Source organism: Anastrepha obliqua, chromosome 4 (assembly GCF_027943255.1).
Source record: "Anastrepha obliqua isolate idAnaObli1 chromosome 4, idAnaObli1_1.0, whole genome shotgun sequence".
In the NCBI taxonomy this organism is placed as follows: domain Eukaryota; kingdom Metazoa; phylum Arthropoda; class Insecta; order Diptera; family Tephritidae; genus Anastrepha; species Anastrepha obliqua.
Window position 1 is genome coordinate 66,112,024 of NC_072895.1, and position 19,185 is coordinate 66,131,208.

At 38.4% G+C, this 19,185-nt stretch overlaps 1 protein-coding gene across 1 annotated transcript; it reads left to right on the forward strand.

Annotated features, from left to right (window-relative positions):
* Nucleotides 1-5,318: 5,318 nt before the first annotated feature.
* On the forward strand, nt 5,319-18,802 carry LOC129244195 (uncharacterized). Its single transcript, XM_054881808.1, has 12 exons — nt 5,319-5,616; nt 7,552-7,781; nt 7,846-7,976; nt 8,141-8,493; nt 8,559-8,971; nt 10,167-10,301; nt 14,869-15,013; nt 15,507-15,736; nt 15,801-15,931; nt 16,097-16,443; nt 16,509-16,921; nt 18,602-18,802. The coding sequence occupies exons 1-12, from the start codon at nt 5,547-5,549 to the stop codon at nt 18,800-18,802; spliced, it is 2,799 nt and encodes a 932-aa protein (XP_054737783.1). The 5' UTR covers nt 5,319-5,546.
* The last annotated feature ends 383 nt before the right edge of the window (nt 18,803-19,185 follow it).

Genomic DNA, 19,185 nt, shown 5'->3' on the forward strand with positions numbered 1-19,185 from the left:
CGTACGATCCGAGGACCCAACATTGACTCGGATCATTACCTTGTTGCAGCCAAACTGCGCACACGCCTCTGTGCAGCAAAAAACGTACATCTACCTACGCAAAGAATGTTCGACATCGAAAAGCTGCAATCACAACAGACAGCCAGAAGATTCGCCACTCGACTCTCACTCCTGCTCTCAGAGAGCACTTCCCAACAAACCGGCATGCACGAGCAATGGAGCAACATTTCTCGTTCTCTACGTACCGCCGCCGAAGAAGAAATCGGATTCCGGCGAGCCCGAAAAAACAATTGGTACAACGAGGAATGTCATGCTGCCACAGAAAGAAAGGATGCCGCCTATAGAGCTACGCTGCGATCGGGCGCAACGCGAGCCATGTGGGATCGCTACAGAGAGCTGAAAAAGGAAGAGAGACGTATTATCCGACAGAAGAAACGAGAGGCCGAAATACGTGAGTGCGAGGAGCTTGAGATGCTGGCCAACAGGAACAACGCCCGAAAATTCTACCAGAAAGTTCGGCGGCTTACAGAAGGTTTTAAGACCGGGGCGTTTTCCTGTAAGAACAAAGACGGCGATCTGGTGACTGACGTACAGAGCAATCTTAAATTATGGAGGGAACACTTCTCGAACCTGTTAAACAGTGACAGCTGCGCATGTCGTACAGAATGTGAAGATCCCGATACCCCAATCGATGACGACGGAATTGTAGTTCCGTTACCCGACCATGACGAGGTGAGAATAGCAATATCACGGCTAAAGAACAACAAAGCCGCGGGCGCCGACGGACTGCCGGCTGAGCTATTCAAACCGGGCGGCGAGGAGCTGGTAAGGTGCATGCATTGGCTCCTATGCAAAATATGGTCGGATGAAAGCATGCCTGCCGATTGGAATTTAAGTGTGCTCTGCCCAATCCATAAGAAGGGCGACCCTGCAATTTGTGCCAATTACCGCGGGATTAGTCTTCTAAATATCGCCTATAAGGTTTTAGCGAGCGTATTGTGTGAAAGGCTGAAGCCCACCGTCAACCAACTGATTGAACCTTATCAGTGTGGCTTCAGACCTGGAAAGTCTACCATTGACCAAATATTTACAATACGCCAAATCTTGGAAAAGACCCATGAAAGGAGAATCGACACACACCACCTTTTCGTCGACTCAAAGCTGCATTCGACAGTACGGAAAGGAGTTACCTGTATGCCGCGATGTCTGAATTTGGTATCCCCGCAAAACTAATACGGCTATGTAAGATGACGTTGCTCAACACCAGCAGCGCCGTCAGAATTGGGAAGGACCTCTCCGAGCCGTTTGATACCAAACGAGGTTTCAGACAGGGTGACTCGCTGTCGTGTGACTTCTTTAACCTGATGTTGGAGAGCATCGTACGAGCCGCAGAACTTAATCGCTCAGGCACAATATTTTATAAGAGCGTACAATTGTTGGCGTATGCGGATGATATCGATATCATCGGCCTTAACAACCACGCTGTTAGTTCTGCCTTCTCCAAACTGGATAAAGAGGCAAAGCGAATGGGTCTGGTGGTGAACGAGGACAAAACGAAGTACCTCCTGTCTTCAAACAAACAGTCGGCGCACTCGCGTATCGGCACCCACGTCACTGTAGACAGTTATAATTTCGAGGTTGTAAAAGACTTCGTTTATTTAGGAACCAGCATTAACACCGATAACAATGTCAGCCTTGAAATCCAACGTAGAATCTCTCTTGCCAACAAGTGCTACTTTGGACTAAGTAGGCAACTGAGCAGTAAAGTCCTCTCTCGACGAACAAAACTAACACTCTACAAGACTCTCATCAGAAGCTTGGACGATGACAACATCCGATGAAGCGACGCTTGGAATATTCGAGAGAAAGATTCTGCGTAAGATTTTTGGACCTTTGCATGTTGGCAACGGCGAATATCGCAGACGATGGAACGATGAGCTGTATGAGCTTTACGACGACATAGACATAGCGCAGCGAATAAAGATCCAGCGGCTACGTTGGCTGGGTCATGTCGTCCGAATGGATACAAACGCTCCGGCTTTGAAAGTATTCGATGCGGTACCAGCTGGTGGTAGTAGAGGAAGAGGAAGGCCTCCTCTGCGTTGGAAAGATCAGGTGGAGAAGGACTTGACTTCACTTGGTGTCTCCAATTGGCGCCGGTTAGCACGAGAAAGAAACGACTGGCGCGCTTTGTTGAACTCGGCCAAAATCGCGTAAGCGGTTATCGCGCCAATTAAGAAGAAGAAGAAGCAAGATTGTAGCCCATTGAATTCTAATATAATAAAGTGAAAGTTTGAAGTGACACGAAACTCCCATTGATTTTTGATCATTTTTTCCCTGACGCTGTTGCTCATTTACTTCGTAGAAAAAACACTCAACAATAATAAGAACACTAATAATTGGCGCTTAAACACATCGCCTGGCTGAGCTCTTCCTTCTATTTGTGGTGTGCCTCTTAATGATATTCCGTGACCTATACTTTTATGCCGACTCCAAATGGCAGATGGTTTCTTATGAGCAGTTTTTTCATCGCAGAAATACATTCGGAGGCTTGCCATTGTCTACCCAGGAGCAGTACAATTTCCTAAAAGCTTCTGCTACCTCAGCTGCACTTTCACGGCAGACAGCGGGGCAGATGAAGAAACTGCAGGCTAAACAAAGCAAGGGCGGCATCTACAGGCGCACTAAACTACGAATGTTCGGCTCATGCGTAAAGTCAGTATTTTTGTACGGAAGTGAAATATGGCTGGTCTCTAACACCATCACACAGAGATTAAAATCATTCGTCAACAAATGGATCCGAATCATCCGTATAATATTTTGGCCGATTAGGTTGCATGGTAGACCTGGATAGGTATCACGCTTAGAAAACCACCGGATAGCATAATGAGAATAGCATTGGACTGGAAGCTCCAAGGGAGCAGAGGTCGTGGTCAGCGAAAGAGTACTTGGAGAAGGTCGATGTTGCCCGAGCGAGCAGATGCTGACATCACACGGGGGGGGCGCAAAAACAGCAGCCCAGCCGTGTACGATTCGGTTTCCGACTATGGTCCCCACTGAGGTCCCCTATATTTTAAGGCCTTTCAAAATTTTTTTTTATTTTTCCATGCTTTATATGAATGCATAGCAATACCGCCAAGATGGCGTAGCCTTTTTCTGCCTAGTGCCGGACATTTACAAAGAATGTGTTCTGAATTTTCTTTTTATAAATGTCCGTTTTACGGAAACAACAGATGATGGTTTCAGAGCGAGATCAATCTTGTTTAAGTGATATCTCAGGCTACAGTAATCAGTTAAAAATCTTAAGTCTACTCTGCTGAACGAAATAGCTTATCAGAAATTCCTCCGCCCGGTGTTAGGAATTGTCTCGCATGTCGCTGACCGATAGAATTTCGCCAATGTTCAAAAAATTTCTTCTCCTCCCACTTTCTGAGAAATTCGTTAACAGAAAGGCTCAGGACCAATTAGAGGCTTGTTTTTTATTTTTAGCTAGATGATCAGCCATTTCATTTCCGTGTATAGCCAGGCGTATCCATAAAAAACGGTGTGATTAGTAATGTAAAGAAAAGAGACATAAAATATTAAGTATCGATTTACGCATTTTGTCAACAAAATTACATATACACTGAAAAAACCTACAAAACATACGCTCTCCCATTCCATTTCAATTTCGAGCTACTCAACAACAAAAAAAACCATTCAACAATAAAAAACATTGCACCATAGTAGCATGCGCCGGGTGTGGCGAGTAACGAACTAAATAAATATTATCATCCTATTTTTAATACAATGGCACAATAACCAATGGCTTCTTGTTTTTTGTTTGTTTTTTTTATTTTGTGTTGCCAACTCAGTTACTGGTTACGCTGAATTTGCTAGATATTAAGTCAACAAATCTGTACTCGGATATAATAAAACTTTCTAACTAAGTAAATAAACATTTTAATACATAAATGAGGACTACTTCTGCTTTATCTATGTATTTAGTTTTCCGTATCAAAATTAGTGAGCAAAACTACTGGTGGCGACTGAAATATTGCTAACATACAAATGTTTTACTAAGTAAACAAATAATTAAATAAATAAATAACTTAATTATGTCAATAAACAACCACGTTTTAGCAGCTGATCACTTGTTGCTGGGTGTACAAGAAAAGCCTTTCATTTATGGTGTCGCAAAATTAATCATCCAATTTAGTTTTTGAACAACTTTTTTACTAAATATAAGTATATATAAAAATATAAGTATATATTTACATAAATAAAATAAATAAATTTTTTACAAAAAAAAATTATTTTAAATAATGGAAGCCTTTATTTTAATCTTGCTTTTGTGTTTTTCAGCTGTCTAGTTTATAAATGTCAAATATGATTGACGTATGACGATTTGCAAAAATTACAAATCTTCTGAAAGTCTGATTAATTTTGTGCCACCTGGAATGCAGATGGATGGTAATTAAAATATTTTTTGTTTGATTTCGGATGAAAGATTGGGGGCACATTCATATGGTGCTCTTAACTGTTGCCATGATGCGCTTCGTGACCATTTGTTTCATCGAGGCTTGTGGCGTACTATGAATTTACGAACAGTTTTCCACACTTCTTGAAAAAATCTTGAAAAACAATTAGTACTAAGTACTGATCGCTCAAAAAATGTTCCAAATGTCTAATATATAATCGGCGCTTACACGCTTTTTGGGTGTTTGACCGAGCTCCTTCTCCTATTTGTGGTGTGCGTCTTGATGTTGTTCCACAAATAGAAGCATCCACAGTTTTAAGCCCACTCTGAACGGCAGATATTTTTTATGAGAAGCTTTTTCATGGCAGAAATGCACTCGGTGGTCTGCCATTGCCTGTTGAAGGGAGACCTTTATTAGAAAGAACTTTTTCCATCAACCTACGCACTTCCGAATGGTAGTCACACACCCATACGGCTACTGCAACCGCCGTTCTATGTTCAGAATATTCTATGGCAACCCAGTTAAACGCTATCAACTCATATTTATATGCAAATAAGACGCTCCCGGGCATTTCCCAATTCATCTAAGTACAGTTTTTGCACAACTGTATCACCAACTGGAATTAACTGGGTAAATAGCCATGATAAATATTAGGTTTGGTAGACAGATCACACGGGATTTGGCGAATGTTATCAAAGCCGCAAAACAACAAAAAACTATGGAAGAGAAATTGTTTTCTTCTTCACATCTGGACATGGGAAAATTATCTTTAAGCAAAGCAACGAATTTCTTGTTAATTACAGACCTATTTATATAGAGACACTTTTTCTTGCTTAGTCAGTATGAAGGGAAATTCTGTCTGAAGTATGTTAGAAGTGGACATTTAAAAGACGAATTGGCAGAGCAGTGCGTTACTGAAAATAAGTCTATTAGAAAGGAATAATTGAATTAGCGAATTAAATTCAAAGCGTTTATGGGTTTACATCAGCGATGTGGAAGATTATCTTACTTGTTGGTGTAATTAATTGAAGTTATAATTACGTAGTCATTTTGGAAATTAAGTGTATAAAAACTAAAGGCCACAAAATGCATACAAAACCGGAAATAAGTATCCTCAATAAACGCCACCGCATGCAAATACTCGCTACTTTAACAGGTAAGAAATAAAAAAATTAATATTCGATTGGTGTGGCATACTTGACAATAAAAAGAACATGGAAGTTTTTGTCATAATTAAGTAGAGCAGAGGCATAATAAATGAACCTGTGAGCAGACGCGCAACCAGGAATTTTTTTGGAGGAGATTTTGTATAAAGTTCGCACGTTTCTTACAATAATTTATTTATAAGGTGTGAGAAAAACTTCCTTAGGTACAAAACTACATACATTTATGCACCTGAGAAGAAAAACTTTTAAAGTTCTACAAACAAATTGTTTTTAAACATTTAGCTAGACCTGTGAGAATTTTCCAGATTTTTTGGCAAAACTGAAAAATATTTGAGAGAACGATTGTTACTGATTCTCATGACATCGGGACCCAAAATTCGCAGCCTTGCTTTGGCAAATGCGTGACACTCACAGACAAAATGCTTAGTGCTACCAATTCATGATTCCTGCCGAACTGTGAGGTAACCGCTGATCCACAGTTGGCCAATTCATCGGCAATTTCCTTTGACATCTACTAATCTGACCATATGAGCTTTATGTTGTGGTTCTGGATCGTTGTCCTGTCAGAATTTAAACTGAGGCTTGTTGCCAACAGTGAATCAAAATGTTGTTGCTCTACTTGTCAAATGCTTGGATGATTTGGAAGTTGTAAGAGACATCGTTTATCTATGGACCAGCATTTATTCTACATTGTGGGGTAGTTCGACGAAAAATCTTGCCAACTCCCTTATACGCTCCAATTAAGTCAAGGAGTAATATCTCCATTTATCTCATCCAAGAACATGGTATAGTTGAGCCTGCTGTTCCCACTTGCCCAGTTACCCAGGGATGATATCCCTAGAGTTATTAAATTGGAGGAGAAGTTCACAAATTAATATAAAGCCTCCAAATGCAGTTTATTTGCGTTTTTAAGCGGAAGACGCCTTGGTAAGAAAGTATTTCTTGTGTTTGGTTGTTTCTTTTGCTTTAGCCTACTCTTCTTCTTCACAAACAACCAATTCCCCTTTCTTTTGCTTGTTTATTGATGGACGTTTACGACACGGCGAATCGTAAGGCTCAATCTTAAATTCTACCATTCTTGGCTCGAGGATACCAGAAGTCATAGGCAATGGAACATATGACCCCAAAACAAGGCGATCTGAGCCGATAAGTAGTTTTCCAAGGATCTTCCAAGCGAAAGTCTATGATATCTATCCATGGGCAGCGATCAGATTTGACAGAGGAATGACTGTTGTCATACTTTGAGGTTAAGTTCTTATTGGTCCTTGAGTGGTTCGAGAAATTAAACTTTCTAGGAATACACCATCGGATGCGGCTCATATGGGTATCAGGAAAAAGATGTAGAACTTTGAACGAAGTAACGGTCGCATTTGCTAGAGTGGTTGCGACCTCGTTATTACCTACGGGCGACACAGTATGAAAGAGAAGTTTAGATGTGAAGAGCTAAGGCTAAAAGACGTGAGCTGGCAATAAACTATGTGGCTACGCCAGGCGAAGTCTTTCATAGGGTGTATAACCAAAGGAAGTTCAGACAGTCTATACCCCCCCTAAGGGTAAACTGAGAATGCTCACGAGAATTCTCATAGATCATTCCAGATTGCGTTGTCATCCTGGCTCTTGTCGTTTGACTCCAGCACACCTTCTTCTCGAATTTTACGTTATAACGTGAAGACGGTTAAGACATCTTGTCCGGAAGAACCGCTCAGACAAATCCAGCTCTACCTCATTTTTATTAAGAAAACTTGGTTCGGCTGAGGTACCGCAATGAGTGGGGGACGCAAAAGACCACGAGGTCGAATTGTAAACTTTATTTGCTATCATTCATCCACGAAATGTCTCCATTGAAAACCACTTTAAATATAAAACATGTATTTATAAGTATTTCAGTCAGAAAAAGAAACAAAATAATTTCCTACTTTTTTCAGTACACATTATGACCTTCGCTCATGCCGCCGGCATAGGTTGGCTTTCACCGACATTGCATAAACTCCAGTCGCCTGAGTCGCCGCTCCTTTTCCCGATCACAACTGAAGAGGCCTCCTGGATTGGTTCTGCCTTTGGATTGGGTTACATACCGGGAAATATTTTCTTTGGACTCACAATCAATCGATTCGATCGTAAATTTAATTTGTACATTTTGGCCATTCCACTAATGGTAAGGGGGAGGGTTAGAATCCTAAGCACTTTGAAAAGCAACTAAAATGAGAAATTTCTTACAGATATTTTGGACACTCAACTATTTGGCACAAAGTGTCGAATATCTGTATGTGGGTCGTTTTTGTGCTGGCGTCACTAGCGCTGGAATCTTTTTGGCTGTGCCGCTTTTTATAAGTGAAATATCCGATAAAGAGTAAGATATTTTCAATTAAATCGTTAATTTTGGAACCTGCTTAGCTTTATTGATTTTAATTGATTTATAGTTCTCTTTCGTGCTTTTCAAGCGCCTGCTGATTTTTCAAATTCATTACCCTTTTCTTACTTTTTCTTTGAATTCCTTCTTCTTCAATTTCCCAGAATTCGCGGGGCGCTCACTTCCATGGTTATGATGTCCTTCAGTTCTGGCTTGCTTATTGGTTACATAATGGCCACCTATCTCAATTACCACATAATATGTTGCATAATCTTTGCACTACCCATTATTTATCTCTTCGGTAATATATTCCTTCCGGAGACACCTCAATGCCTACTGAAACGTGGCTATGAACAGCAGGCTAAGATGTCATTCATCTTCTACAAAGGCATTGAAATTAATGATAATGTTGAACACTCTGAGCAAAAAACATCAATAGTAGTGAGCGAATTCGATGAGCTTAAGGCGATCATCGTGAACGGTGGCCTTGACACGCCGGTCATGCTCAAAGATTTTCGTAAGTTTGGACGCCATGTGGTTTTATATTAATATTCCTCAACTAATTTCACCTGCTCTTTTCAGTAAACAAGTCTACACTCTTCAGTTTTTTCACTGCAGCCAATTTGTGTGTGCTCAACCAGTTTTCGGGTAGTTTTGCCATCATGAATTATATGGCGAATATCTTTGCCGAATCTGGCTCAACATTGAATCCGAATGTCAGCTCTATTCTTATGGGATGCGTGCAGATGTTGGGAGCAGTAACGGTTATTGTTTTGGTGGAACGTTTCGGTCGTCGGCCTTTGCTTTTGTGCTCGGTGGTCGGCATGATGGCTAGTATGTATGGGTTTGGAGCATTTGTACAATTTACAGGTGCGGAAACGAAGGCTGAATACAATTGGGTGCCTATCGTTCTCATGACGTTCGTGGTTTTCAACTCGGCTTATGGAGTCTTTGGATGTTTCTTTGCACTCGTGGTTGAAATGCATCCAGCGAAGGTGAGCGCAAAGAGAGATAAGAAACTTAATGCAGAACTTGAGTGAACCAAATCGGAACTTTGCGTTCACGTTATTGTAATCCATTCACTTACCCTTTCATTCATTTATTTGTGTCATATCTGTGCTTAATTGCAGTACATATTTCTTATTTCTTGCTTTCGAATGAGATGTGCAACTTCTTAAAAGCAACGTCATTAGATTTATCCCGCTCTTTTGTTTTTAAGTGCACGACCGAAATGGAGCTTTCGAAAAGATCATACCAATTTATAGATAACATCAATATATCATTATATCAAGTAGTGCTTTGAATAAGACCATGCAACAGTGCTTCTCAAACATGAAAAAATCGGTTTTGATCTGAGACGGAAATGTTTAGTAAAGGATATGCAAAGCCACAATGGCTATTCAATCCTTCGATATGTCAATCAACAAGGGCAGAAGTCTGGATATCTTCGATTTCTTAATTAAATACCAAAATCCGCACTTGATGAATTGAGAGAGATCAGTGAAGATCATTCACGGCCAGAAAGAGCAAATCCAGACGCCTGTTACAAGCTAGGTAAAAGCGCTAGGACCTGTGTCACTCAGAACACTTAGGCATATCAGCATTTTGTAAAATTACTCCCCATGACATAACATCTACATTCCCATTTGGTTGGTAAAAACATCAATTGAAATGACGCCGAAAAGGCTGACGATTGGTTTCCTTACACACTCCCAGATTGGTCATCTTTTGCCACAACTTCTTTCAAAATTTGCGTGATTGGGAGTAAAAGCGTCTGTTGCCATAATTCACCCTCTCAAAATTTCTTTAGGCATTTTTATATAAGCTCGCGCAAAATTAATCACACTATCGAAAGATATATATTGTAATTTTTGCAAATGGCGTCGTACGCCAATCATATTTGACACTTGCGAATTTGTGAATTAGACAGCTGCCATATACAAACAGGCTAGCAATGGAGCACGTCAAGGTCAAAATAAAGATTTCTATCACTCAGAATAATGTGTTTCCTTTAATAGTAAGAAAGTTATTTTAGAATAGAATTGGTTGATTAATTTTGCGCGACCTTGCGCAAATTGAATTCTTACTTTTACACCTCTCTCTCATTCCATGCATCACAATACTGTTTATTAATTATTTATTACTCGCACATAAATAATTCTTTAATCGTATTATTATTTTCTCTTTTAGATTCGATCAGAGGCTCTATCGATTTCTATGTTATTTATCGGTGTACTGCTGTTCATAACCTTGAAGCTATTTCCGTATTTCCTGTTCGAATTAGGCATTCCCGTCACTATGTATTCGTGTGCCACTGTTTGTGTGGTTACTGGCATATACATATCTATTTTTCTTCCTACCTGAGACAAAAGGCAAATCAATGGAGAAGGATTAGAAGAAACAACAGAACAAATATTGAAAGCATATCTCATGGCAATACCTGATTGTACAACAAGTCAATAAAATCAAGAGCTAAAGTGAAAGTTTAGGACAGACTTTTTTTTATTTATTGACCTCTTGCGCCATAGACATATTTGCGTGAGATCCTATTTGCTTCGGGGCAATCGTTTGACGCAAGTGCATGTGTATGTATGGGATATATATTCAGGACCTCGCATTTTTCATAACAGAAAGACGTATAAATTTTTTAATAGCTTAGACAGACTGTCGCGTTAATCGGGACTGCCGACTTCAATCGGAATTATCCAAGGAATTAGGTGCAACTAATCCAGCTCAATTACTAAACTTAATTCCCATAATTTTATTCGATGGCAGCACTGCCGAAAGACGGCAGTTAATTTTATAGTGAATGAAAAATAATGAAACTTTTAAAGGGAAGAACAAGAAAATCTGGAGTCAATGCTAACAACTTCTGCCATCTGTATAGATAGTTATTTCATTTTCCATAAGGCCGTTAACCCCTTCTTCTTTCGAAGGAAGCATTGCAATTAAGGATTTGTTCAAATTAATACCCTTGGTATTTATTGGCTTAATTTTTCACCTATTCCACTTCGGTATGCCTATCAAAAAAAAAAATTACTGCGCCTTTTAAATTTAGTGCACCTTAGTTCCAATTTAGGGCCTTCTCTCACCACAGAGTAATTTCTTGGTTTGGTTCATGGAGGCTCTTGGCATATAGTGAGCTGGTGGCCAACATCAGACCATTAGGTGTGGACAACATCAGACCATTAACCAGCTCTCAGCGTATTTAAGCATATCAGCTGATTTTCTGACGCAACCATTAATGATAGCGGTTTGTTTACGAAAAACCTCAGACTGTGTTGCTGATATATTTACGTAAAAACCCAAGACAGCCTACGCTCAAATTACATCGCTGCCGTCTGAACCATAGATGACTAGATGTGAAACTCTTTTTCTCGTGAGAGCGCTGAAAAATGTGCATTTTTTATAACATTCGCCAATATTGCCACACCGGTAGAAACATGAATTGGGTATTTTTTAAACAAAGGTCTGGAATTTTTAGTTTCCACATCATTATATGCAAATGATATTATTTAAAACTGATATACATAAGTAATTTAATAATAATAAAGTAATGAACCCGAAAAACACAAGTTATAATTAAAAACATGACTTATTGCGATTTTTTAATGTAACACAGAAAAAGGGTAACAAAAAACAAAATTCTCAAACAACGAACAGAATAATTTAAAGCAGATTACCTTTAATTTTTGTAAAAAATCTCAAACACAAATTCAGTTCCCTTACCTACGCTTTTCAACCATAGAATATTTACGTATATGCAAATTTACATAAACAAAACACAGTTTTCAATAAAATTACATTATGTACATAAGACTAATTAAAAGTGGAAGTCGAAAAGGATATAACGAGCTTTGGATTCTACAAACTCACTTCAATTCAAATTATTACATTTCAATTGATTTAATTTTAAGACAAACAATTATAAACATTTCAACACGTCATTTCTCCATTAAGCAAAAAGGAACTGTTTTCGTCAGTTATTTTTGGCGGGTTTCTTCTGGCAGCATGCCATTTCGCCCATCAGCTGTTCAAAATCCCATAATGTGTCAATGCTGCCAAGTTTTGAAACCACCTCATGGGCGCGCTCTCACTCGAAATAAAAGAGTTTCACATCTTATTATCTATGGTCTGAACCATGAGGTCGTTTCAAAACTTGGCAGCATTGACAACATGGGCGCGCTCTCACTCGAAATAAAAGAGTTTCGCATCTTATTATCTATGGTTCAGACCATGGCGGTCTCTTTTATTTCGAGTGAGAGCGCGCCCATGAGGTCGTTTCAAAATTTGGCAGCATTGACACATTATGGGATTTTGAACAGCTGATAGGCGAAATGGCGGGCTGCCAGAGAAAACGCGCCAAAAATAACTAACGAAAGCAGTTCGTTTTTGCTTAATGGAGAAATTACGCGATAGAAATGTTTATAATTATTTGTCTTAAAATTAATTTAATTGAAACATAATAACTTAATTTGAAGGGAGTTTGTAGAATTTTCCAAAGCCTTTTATATCCTTTTCGATCTTTACTTTTAATTCCTCTTGAATGTACACATACATACATTTTATATACATGTAATTTTATTGAAAACTGTGTGTTGGTTTATGTCTGTAAATTTATATATATATATTTTTTGGTTGAAAAGCGTAGGTGAGGGAATTGAATTTGTGTTTGAAATATTTTGCAAACATACCTAACTATTTTTAGGTAATAAAAATTTAAAGGTTATCTGTTTTAGCTTTATTCTTATATTAAAAAATTGCAATATTTTATATATTTATTTATACATTTTCGAGTTCGTTACTTTATTATTATTATATAGCATTTGTATATCAATTCAGAATATTCCTATTTAAATATTTTTGATTTTCTGTATTTTATGCTGATTGTGCTTATTTTTATAATATGTAGGTGTATACGGGTGATATAAGGTTACTGGGCAACCACGCACTATATATCATACTAACCTCAATGGCGGTGTGGAAACTAAAAATTCCCAATTTTTGTTTAAAAAATACCCATTCAAAGTTTCTTGCGGTGTGGCGTAACTGACGAATGTTATAAAACATGCACATTTTCCAGCGCTCTCACAAGAAAAAGAGTTTAGCATCTAGACATCTATGGTCTGAACACCGACTAATTGGAAAAGCCGAAGTTACTCTCACAATTTTGCTTCAGATGGCAATCGAGTAAAATGATAGCAACTTACATATGTTTATATACAAATGAGACGTTCCCGGTCATCCCTTTAGCTACGTATGTATGCGCATTTTTGCGCAACTATATTAGCAACTGGAATCAACTAATTAAATAGTCTTGATAAATATTAGGCTTTGGTGAACAAATCACACGGGATTTTGCAAATGTTATCAAAGTCGCAAAATAACAGAGAAGATGATTTCTTCTTCACAACGGAACATGAGAAAATTATCTTTAACCCCTTGAGTGGGAATGACGAGTTCCGCCCGCAAACATTTTATATGCCAAATTAGACATTGCCGAGCTATGTCCACTGCCTATTTATTGCTTCAAAAGTAGTAGTAGTAAATTATTAAACTTAGATATTTATTTATTTTTGGGAAGTTGTTTTATTAAGTTTATATAACCAAAGGTAACAAATATAGAGCACATGATATTAATCTATCGTTTATCTAGGAACCAGTAGAATCGCTCTTATCAACAAGTGCTACTTTGGACTAAATAGGTAACGAGTAAAACAGACATTCTACAAGGTTCTCATCATGCTCGTTCTATCGTAAGGCGCAGAAGCTTGGACGATGACAATATCCGACAAGGCGTCCCTTAGAGTGTGTGAGAGAAAGATTCTACGGATGTTTTTGGACCGTTGCATGCTATGAACAGCGAGTATCGTAGGAGATGGAACAATGAGCTTTATGACTACATAGACATACTGCAGCGAATACAGATCCAGCGTTGGCTGGGATGAATGGATACAAAAGCTTCGGCTCTGAAAGTATTCAATGCGGTACTAGCTGTTGGTAGCAGAGGAAGAGAAAGACCTCAATACATTAAAGATCAGGTGGAAAAGAATTTGACTTCACTTGGTGTGTCCAATTTGCGCCGGTTAGCATGAGAAAGAAATTTTGTTAAACTCGGTCCAAAGTGCGTAAGAGAAGAAAAGAGCTATCGTACAAACTTCAATGTTTGCCGAAACTATGTGTTTCAAAAGATTTGTAGGTATTTCCCATTGTGTGCATAGAGAGTGCCATAGAGAAAGTACGGACAGTATTAACTTATTGGAATAAAATAGATTCCGACCTGTATACACCAAAATGTGATGTAGCTGTTGATGATTCCTTCATGGAATATAGAGGAGGTTTGAGTTACATCTAAAACACAGTTTACATTCAATTACATCTATCTGAAAGAGCTCGATTTGGAATACGATATTATAATTTATATTCTGTTCAGGAGTGTTTTATTTTAGTTGTTGCTGGAAGAAGATATTTTCAAATTTGTCTGTTGTTAATTTTTGTCAATATTTTATAAACATGTCTTTCTAGGGATGAAATAAAATCCAATATACTAAATTAAATATTAAAATTAAAATATTTTAGCTGTATTTTCTGATGAACAGCCGCACGGAGTTGCATTAAAATGAAATATCAGAATTGAAATCGTAACGCAAGGGGTTAAGCAAAGCAACAAATTTCTAGCTAATCACAGAAGTACTTTTGTAGAGACACTTTTTCTTGCTTAGTCAGTATGAAGGGAAATTCTGTCTGAAGTATGTTAGAAGTGGACATTTAAAAGACGAATTGGCAGAGCAGTGCGTTACTGGAAATACGTCTATTAGAATGGAATATTTGAATTAGCGAATTAAATTCAAAACATTTATGGGTTTACATCAGCGGTGTGGAAGATTGACTTGTTGGTGTAATTAATTGCAGTTATAATTACGTAGTTATTTTGGAAAATAAGTGTATAAAAACTAAAGGCCACAAAATGCATACAAAACCGGAAATAAGTATCCTCAATAAACGCTATCGCATGCAAATACTCGCCACTTTAACAGGTACAAAATCAAAAAAATTTTAATATCGGTTTGAACGGAAAAAGTGTAATTTTTGAGAATAAAAAGAAAAATGTGGAAATTTGTGCCCGAATTAAGTAGAGCAGAGAAAAGCGAATAGTGAATAAGTTCTGTGCTTGCATTAACTCTGCTCTCGCTACTACTCTGAACTTGAACAGATGAGTAGTAGAGCAAAAAAATTTAAGATTTCTCTGTAGCTGGAGTAGCAGAAAATAACTTGGAGTCGGCCGAAGCGCTACTTGGGGAGCTATTCTTGGGTGCTCCAGATATCGCTACCGCTCACGCTTCTGTTGCTCTGCTACTGCTCCCATAGCTACATATTACTAAGATCAGTTCGTTATTGTTTTGTTGAATGCCTTTTTTGTACGTAGGATGTTGGTTCTCATGGAGCTACAAAAACTCCCCATGCAAACCCTATAATAATTACTGCTCCGGTGAATATTTTTCTAAAAAATTGTTTTGTTACCTTTTCCAGTACACATTATGACCTTCGCTCATGCCGCCGGCATAGGTTGGCTTTCACCGACATTGAATAAACTCCAGTCGCCTGATTCGCCGCTCCATTTTCCGATCACAACTGAAGAGGCCTCCTGGATTGGTTCTGCCTTTGGATTGGGTTACATACCGGGAAATATTTTCTTTGGACTCACAATCAATCGATTCGATCGTAAATTTAATTTGTACATTTTGGCCATTCCACTAATGGTAAGGGGGAGGATTAGAATCCTAAGCACTTTGAAAAGCAACTAAAATGAGAAATTTCTTACAGATGTTTTGGACGCTCAACTATCTGGCGCAAAGTGTCGAATATTTGTATGTGGGTCGCTTTTGTGCTGGAGTCGCTAGCGCTGGAATCTTTTTGGCTGTGCCGCTTTTTATAAGTGAAATATCCGATAAAGAGTAAGATATTTTCAACTAAATCGTTAATTTGGAACCTGCTTATGTGTTTAGCTTTATTTATTTTAATTGATTTATAGTTCTCTTCTGACTTTCTCTTCAAACTTTTTCAAATTAATTAGTGTTGACTTACTTTTTCTTTGAACTCTTTCTTCTTCTATTTCCCAGAATTCGCGGGGCGCTCACTTCCATGGTTATGATGTCCTTCAGTTCTGGCTTGCTTATTGGTTACATAATGGCCACCTATCTCAATTACCACATAATATGTTGCATAATCTTTGCACTACCCATTATTTATCTCTTCGGTAATATATTCCTTCCGGAGACACCTCAATGCCTACTGAAACGTGGCTATGAACAGCAGGCTAAGATGTCATTCATCTTCTACAAAGGCATTATCATTAATGTTGATCACTCTGAGCAAAATACGTCAATAGTAGTGAGCGAAGTCGATGAATTGAAGGCGGCGATCGTGAACGGTGGCCTTGACACGCCGGTCATGCTCAAAGATTTTCGTAAGTTTGGACGCCATGTGGTTTTATATTAATATTCCTCAACTAATTTCACCTGCTCTTTTCAGTAAACAAGTCTACACTCTTCAGTTTTTTCACTGCAGCCAATTTGTGTGTGCTCAACCAGTTTTCGGGTAGTTTTGCCATCATGAATTATATGGCGAATATCTTTGCCGAATCTGGCTCAACATTGAATCCGAATGTCAGCTCTATTCTTATGGGATGCGTGCAGATGTTGGGAGCAGTAACGGTTATTGTTTTGGTGGAACGTTTCGGTCGTCGGCCTTTGCTTTTGTGCTCGGTGGTCGGCATGATGGCTAGTATGTATGGGTTTGGAGCATTTGTACAATTTACAGGTGCGGAAACGAAGGCTGAATACAATTGGGTGCCTATCGTTCTCATGACGTTCGTGGTTTTCAACTCGGCTTATGGAGTCTTTGGATGTTTCTATGCCCTCGTGGTTGAAATGCATCCAGCGAAGGTGAGCGCAAAGAGAGATAAAAAATTAACTGCTCAACTTGAGTGAATTTAATATGACATTTACGTTCACATCATTGCAATCTACTCACTTACTCATTTATTCATTTATTGGTCTTATATCTGTGGTAGGTTTGACAAAAATGTCATACAAAAGGACAATGGCTACTCATATATGTAAGTGAAATCAGTTTTGTTAAAAGTTCTACGAGCATCTAAACTCAAAATATCTAAATTTTTGTGAAAACCCCGCAAATGTCGAATATTTGTTATTATTTTTTGCTACACTCCTGATGAAATTGGTCATCTTTTTCATGAGGTTTGATGATGCGTGAGCGGGCACTCGGAAATCAACTAATCCTTTAGCTGTAAACTGAATAGGGCCCGTCTTTTTCGGGTTCAAAAAAGCAGTTGATTTAGAACCGCCTGTACTCCTGTGTGGTCTCAATTACAGAAGCTTTATAAGGCACGTTTCTTCTTCCTTTCTTCACTTGAGGGTAATTTTTGGATAGGCCTGTTCGACATATTTAGCAATTGCATACATCAGAATTAGTTCAGTATGGTTCGGTAATACGCTTTTTGTTTTTGGATGGGAAAAAATGCGAGGAGATAAAAGCAAAGTTGGATGCTGTATATGGAGATACTTCGCCATCTATGACCACAGTTAGATATTGGTTCAACGAATTTAAACGTGGGCGAACATCCATTTGCGATAAAGAGCGACCAGGACGCCCAGCAGACGTGGTTACCTAGGAAATCATTCAAAAAGTCCTGGCCATTATTCTCGCTGATCGACGAACGACGTAACAGAGGCCATTGTCGGAGCGATGGATGGCCCGGATTGCTCACGGTGAACAACATGCGGATGCTGCTATTAACTTCGAAGCAGTGTTTGGAGGAATTTAAACGAAATCCGAAGGATTTTTTGCGTCGAATTGTCACCGTTGATGAAACCTGGATTCATCATTACACACCAGAAACTAAGCAACAATCAACACAACGGACTTCTCCCGGCGAATCTGATCCAAAGAAGGCGAAGACAGTCCTATCAGCCGGAAGGATAATGGCGACGATTTTTTTGGATACGGCGTCATCATATCACCCGATCTGGCTCCCTGCGACTTTATCTTGTTCCCTAAGATGAAGAAATGGCTCGCGAGAAAAAATGTTTGTTCAAACGAGGAAGTCATCGCGGTGTATTTTAGAGAATTTGACAAATCCAATTTTTTGTAGTGGTTAAAAATAGTCGCAGCGTTGGGAGACGTATATCTTTCTAAAAGGGGATTATGTTGGAAAATAAAAACACAATTTTTTGAAAAATTGGTGCCTTCATTTTTAACACGGGTATTATTATCCTTTTAAAATTCGGTCAATATAAATTATTTTTAATTTCGAGCAGTACGAAATATTCGACATTTTAAGTTTTTTCACAAAAATTGCTATATTTTGTTTTAAGATGCGCGTAGAAATTAAACTAAACTAATTTTACATGCATGAGTAGCCAGCAACGAATACCCGTTGGCCGTTTTGTTAAACATATCCCATGTTCAAGCCCAACGTTTTATTGGAAGTACTTACTTTTACATCACCTCCGTCTCATTCCATGCATCACAATACTATTTATTATTTATTTATTACTCGCACATAAATAATTATTTAATCGTCCTGTAATATTCTCTTCTAGATTCGTTCACAAGCTCTATCGATTTCTATGCTATTTATCGGTGTACTGCTGTTCATAGCCCTGAAGCTTTTTCCGTATTTCCTGTTCGAATTAGACATCCCCGTTACTATGTATTCGTGTGCCACTGTTTGTGTGGTTACTGGCATATATCTATTTTTCTTCCTACCAGAGACAAAAGGCAAATCAATGGAGAAGGATTAAAAGAAACCGAACATATGAAGAACGAACGACAAAGCAAACAAAGCAAACGAACGGCAACGTTCGACATCTTGCTCTCTCCTACTTAAGGGGTAACACCACTGTAGAAATTTCAAAAAATTGATTTTTTTTTTATAAGCTTAAAAAATTCTTCGATCCTTTTAAAATACAGAACAAAAAGTTGTATACGTTACCGAAGTCTATTTCATAAATATTTTAAGCTTTTAACCAAGCGTTAGTGACTGCTACCTAACGATTTCTCCAAATTTCCAAACTTTAAACGCGTTTTTCTCAAAACACGTTTTCTGAAATTGGCACGCAGCATAACTCAAACAATTTTAAATATTTTTAATCAGGTTTTTCACTACGTCTGTATAATAATCTTC

Coding starts and splice junctions, on each gene's coding strand:
- LOC129244195 (XM_054881808.1), top strand. CDS start 5,547: ATGCATACAAAACCGGAAATAAGTATCCTCAATAAACGCCACCGCATG. Junction 7,782..7,845: donor TTTTGGCCATTCCACTAATG/GTAAGGGGGAGG, acceptor AATTTCTTACAG/ATATTTTGGACACTCAACTA. Junction 10,302..14,868: donor CGTGTGCCACTGTTTGTGTG/GTTACTGGCATA, acceptor GAAGATTGACTT/GTTGGTGTAATTAATTGCAG.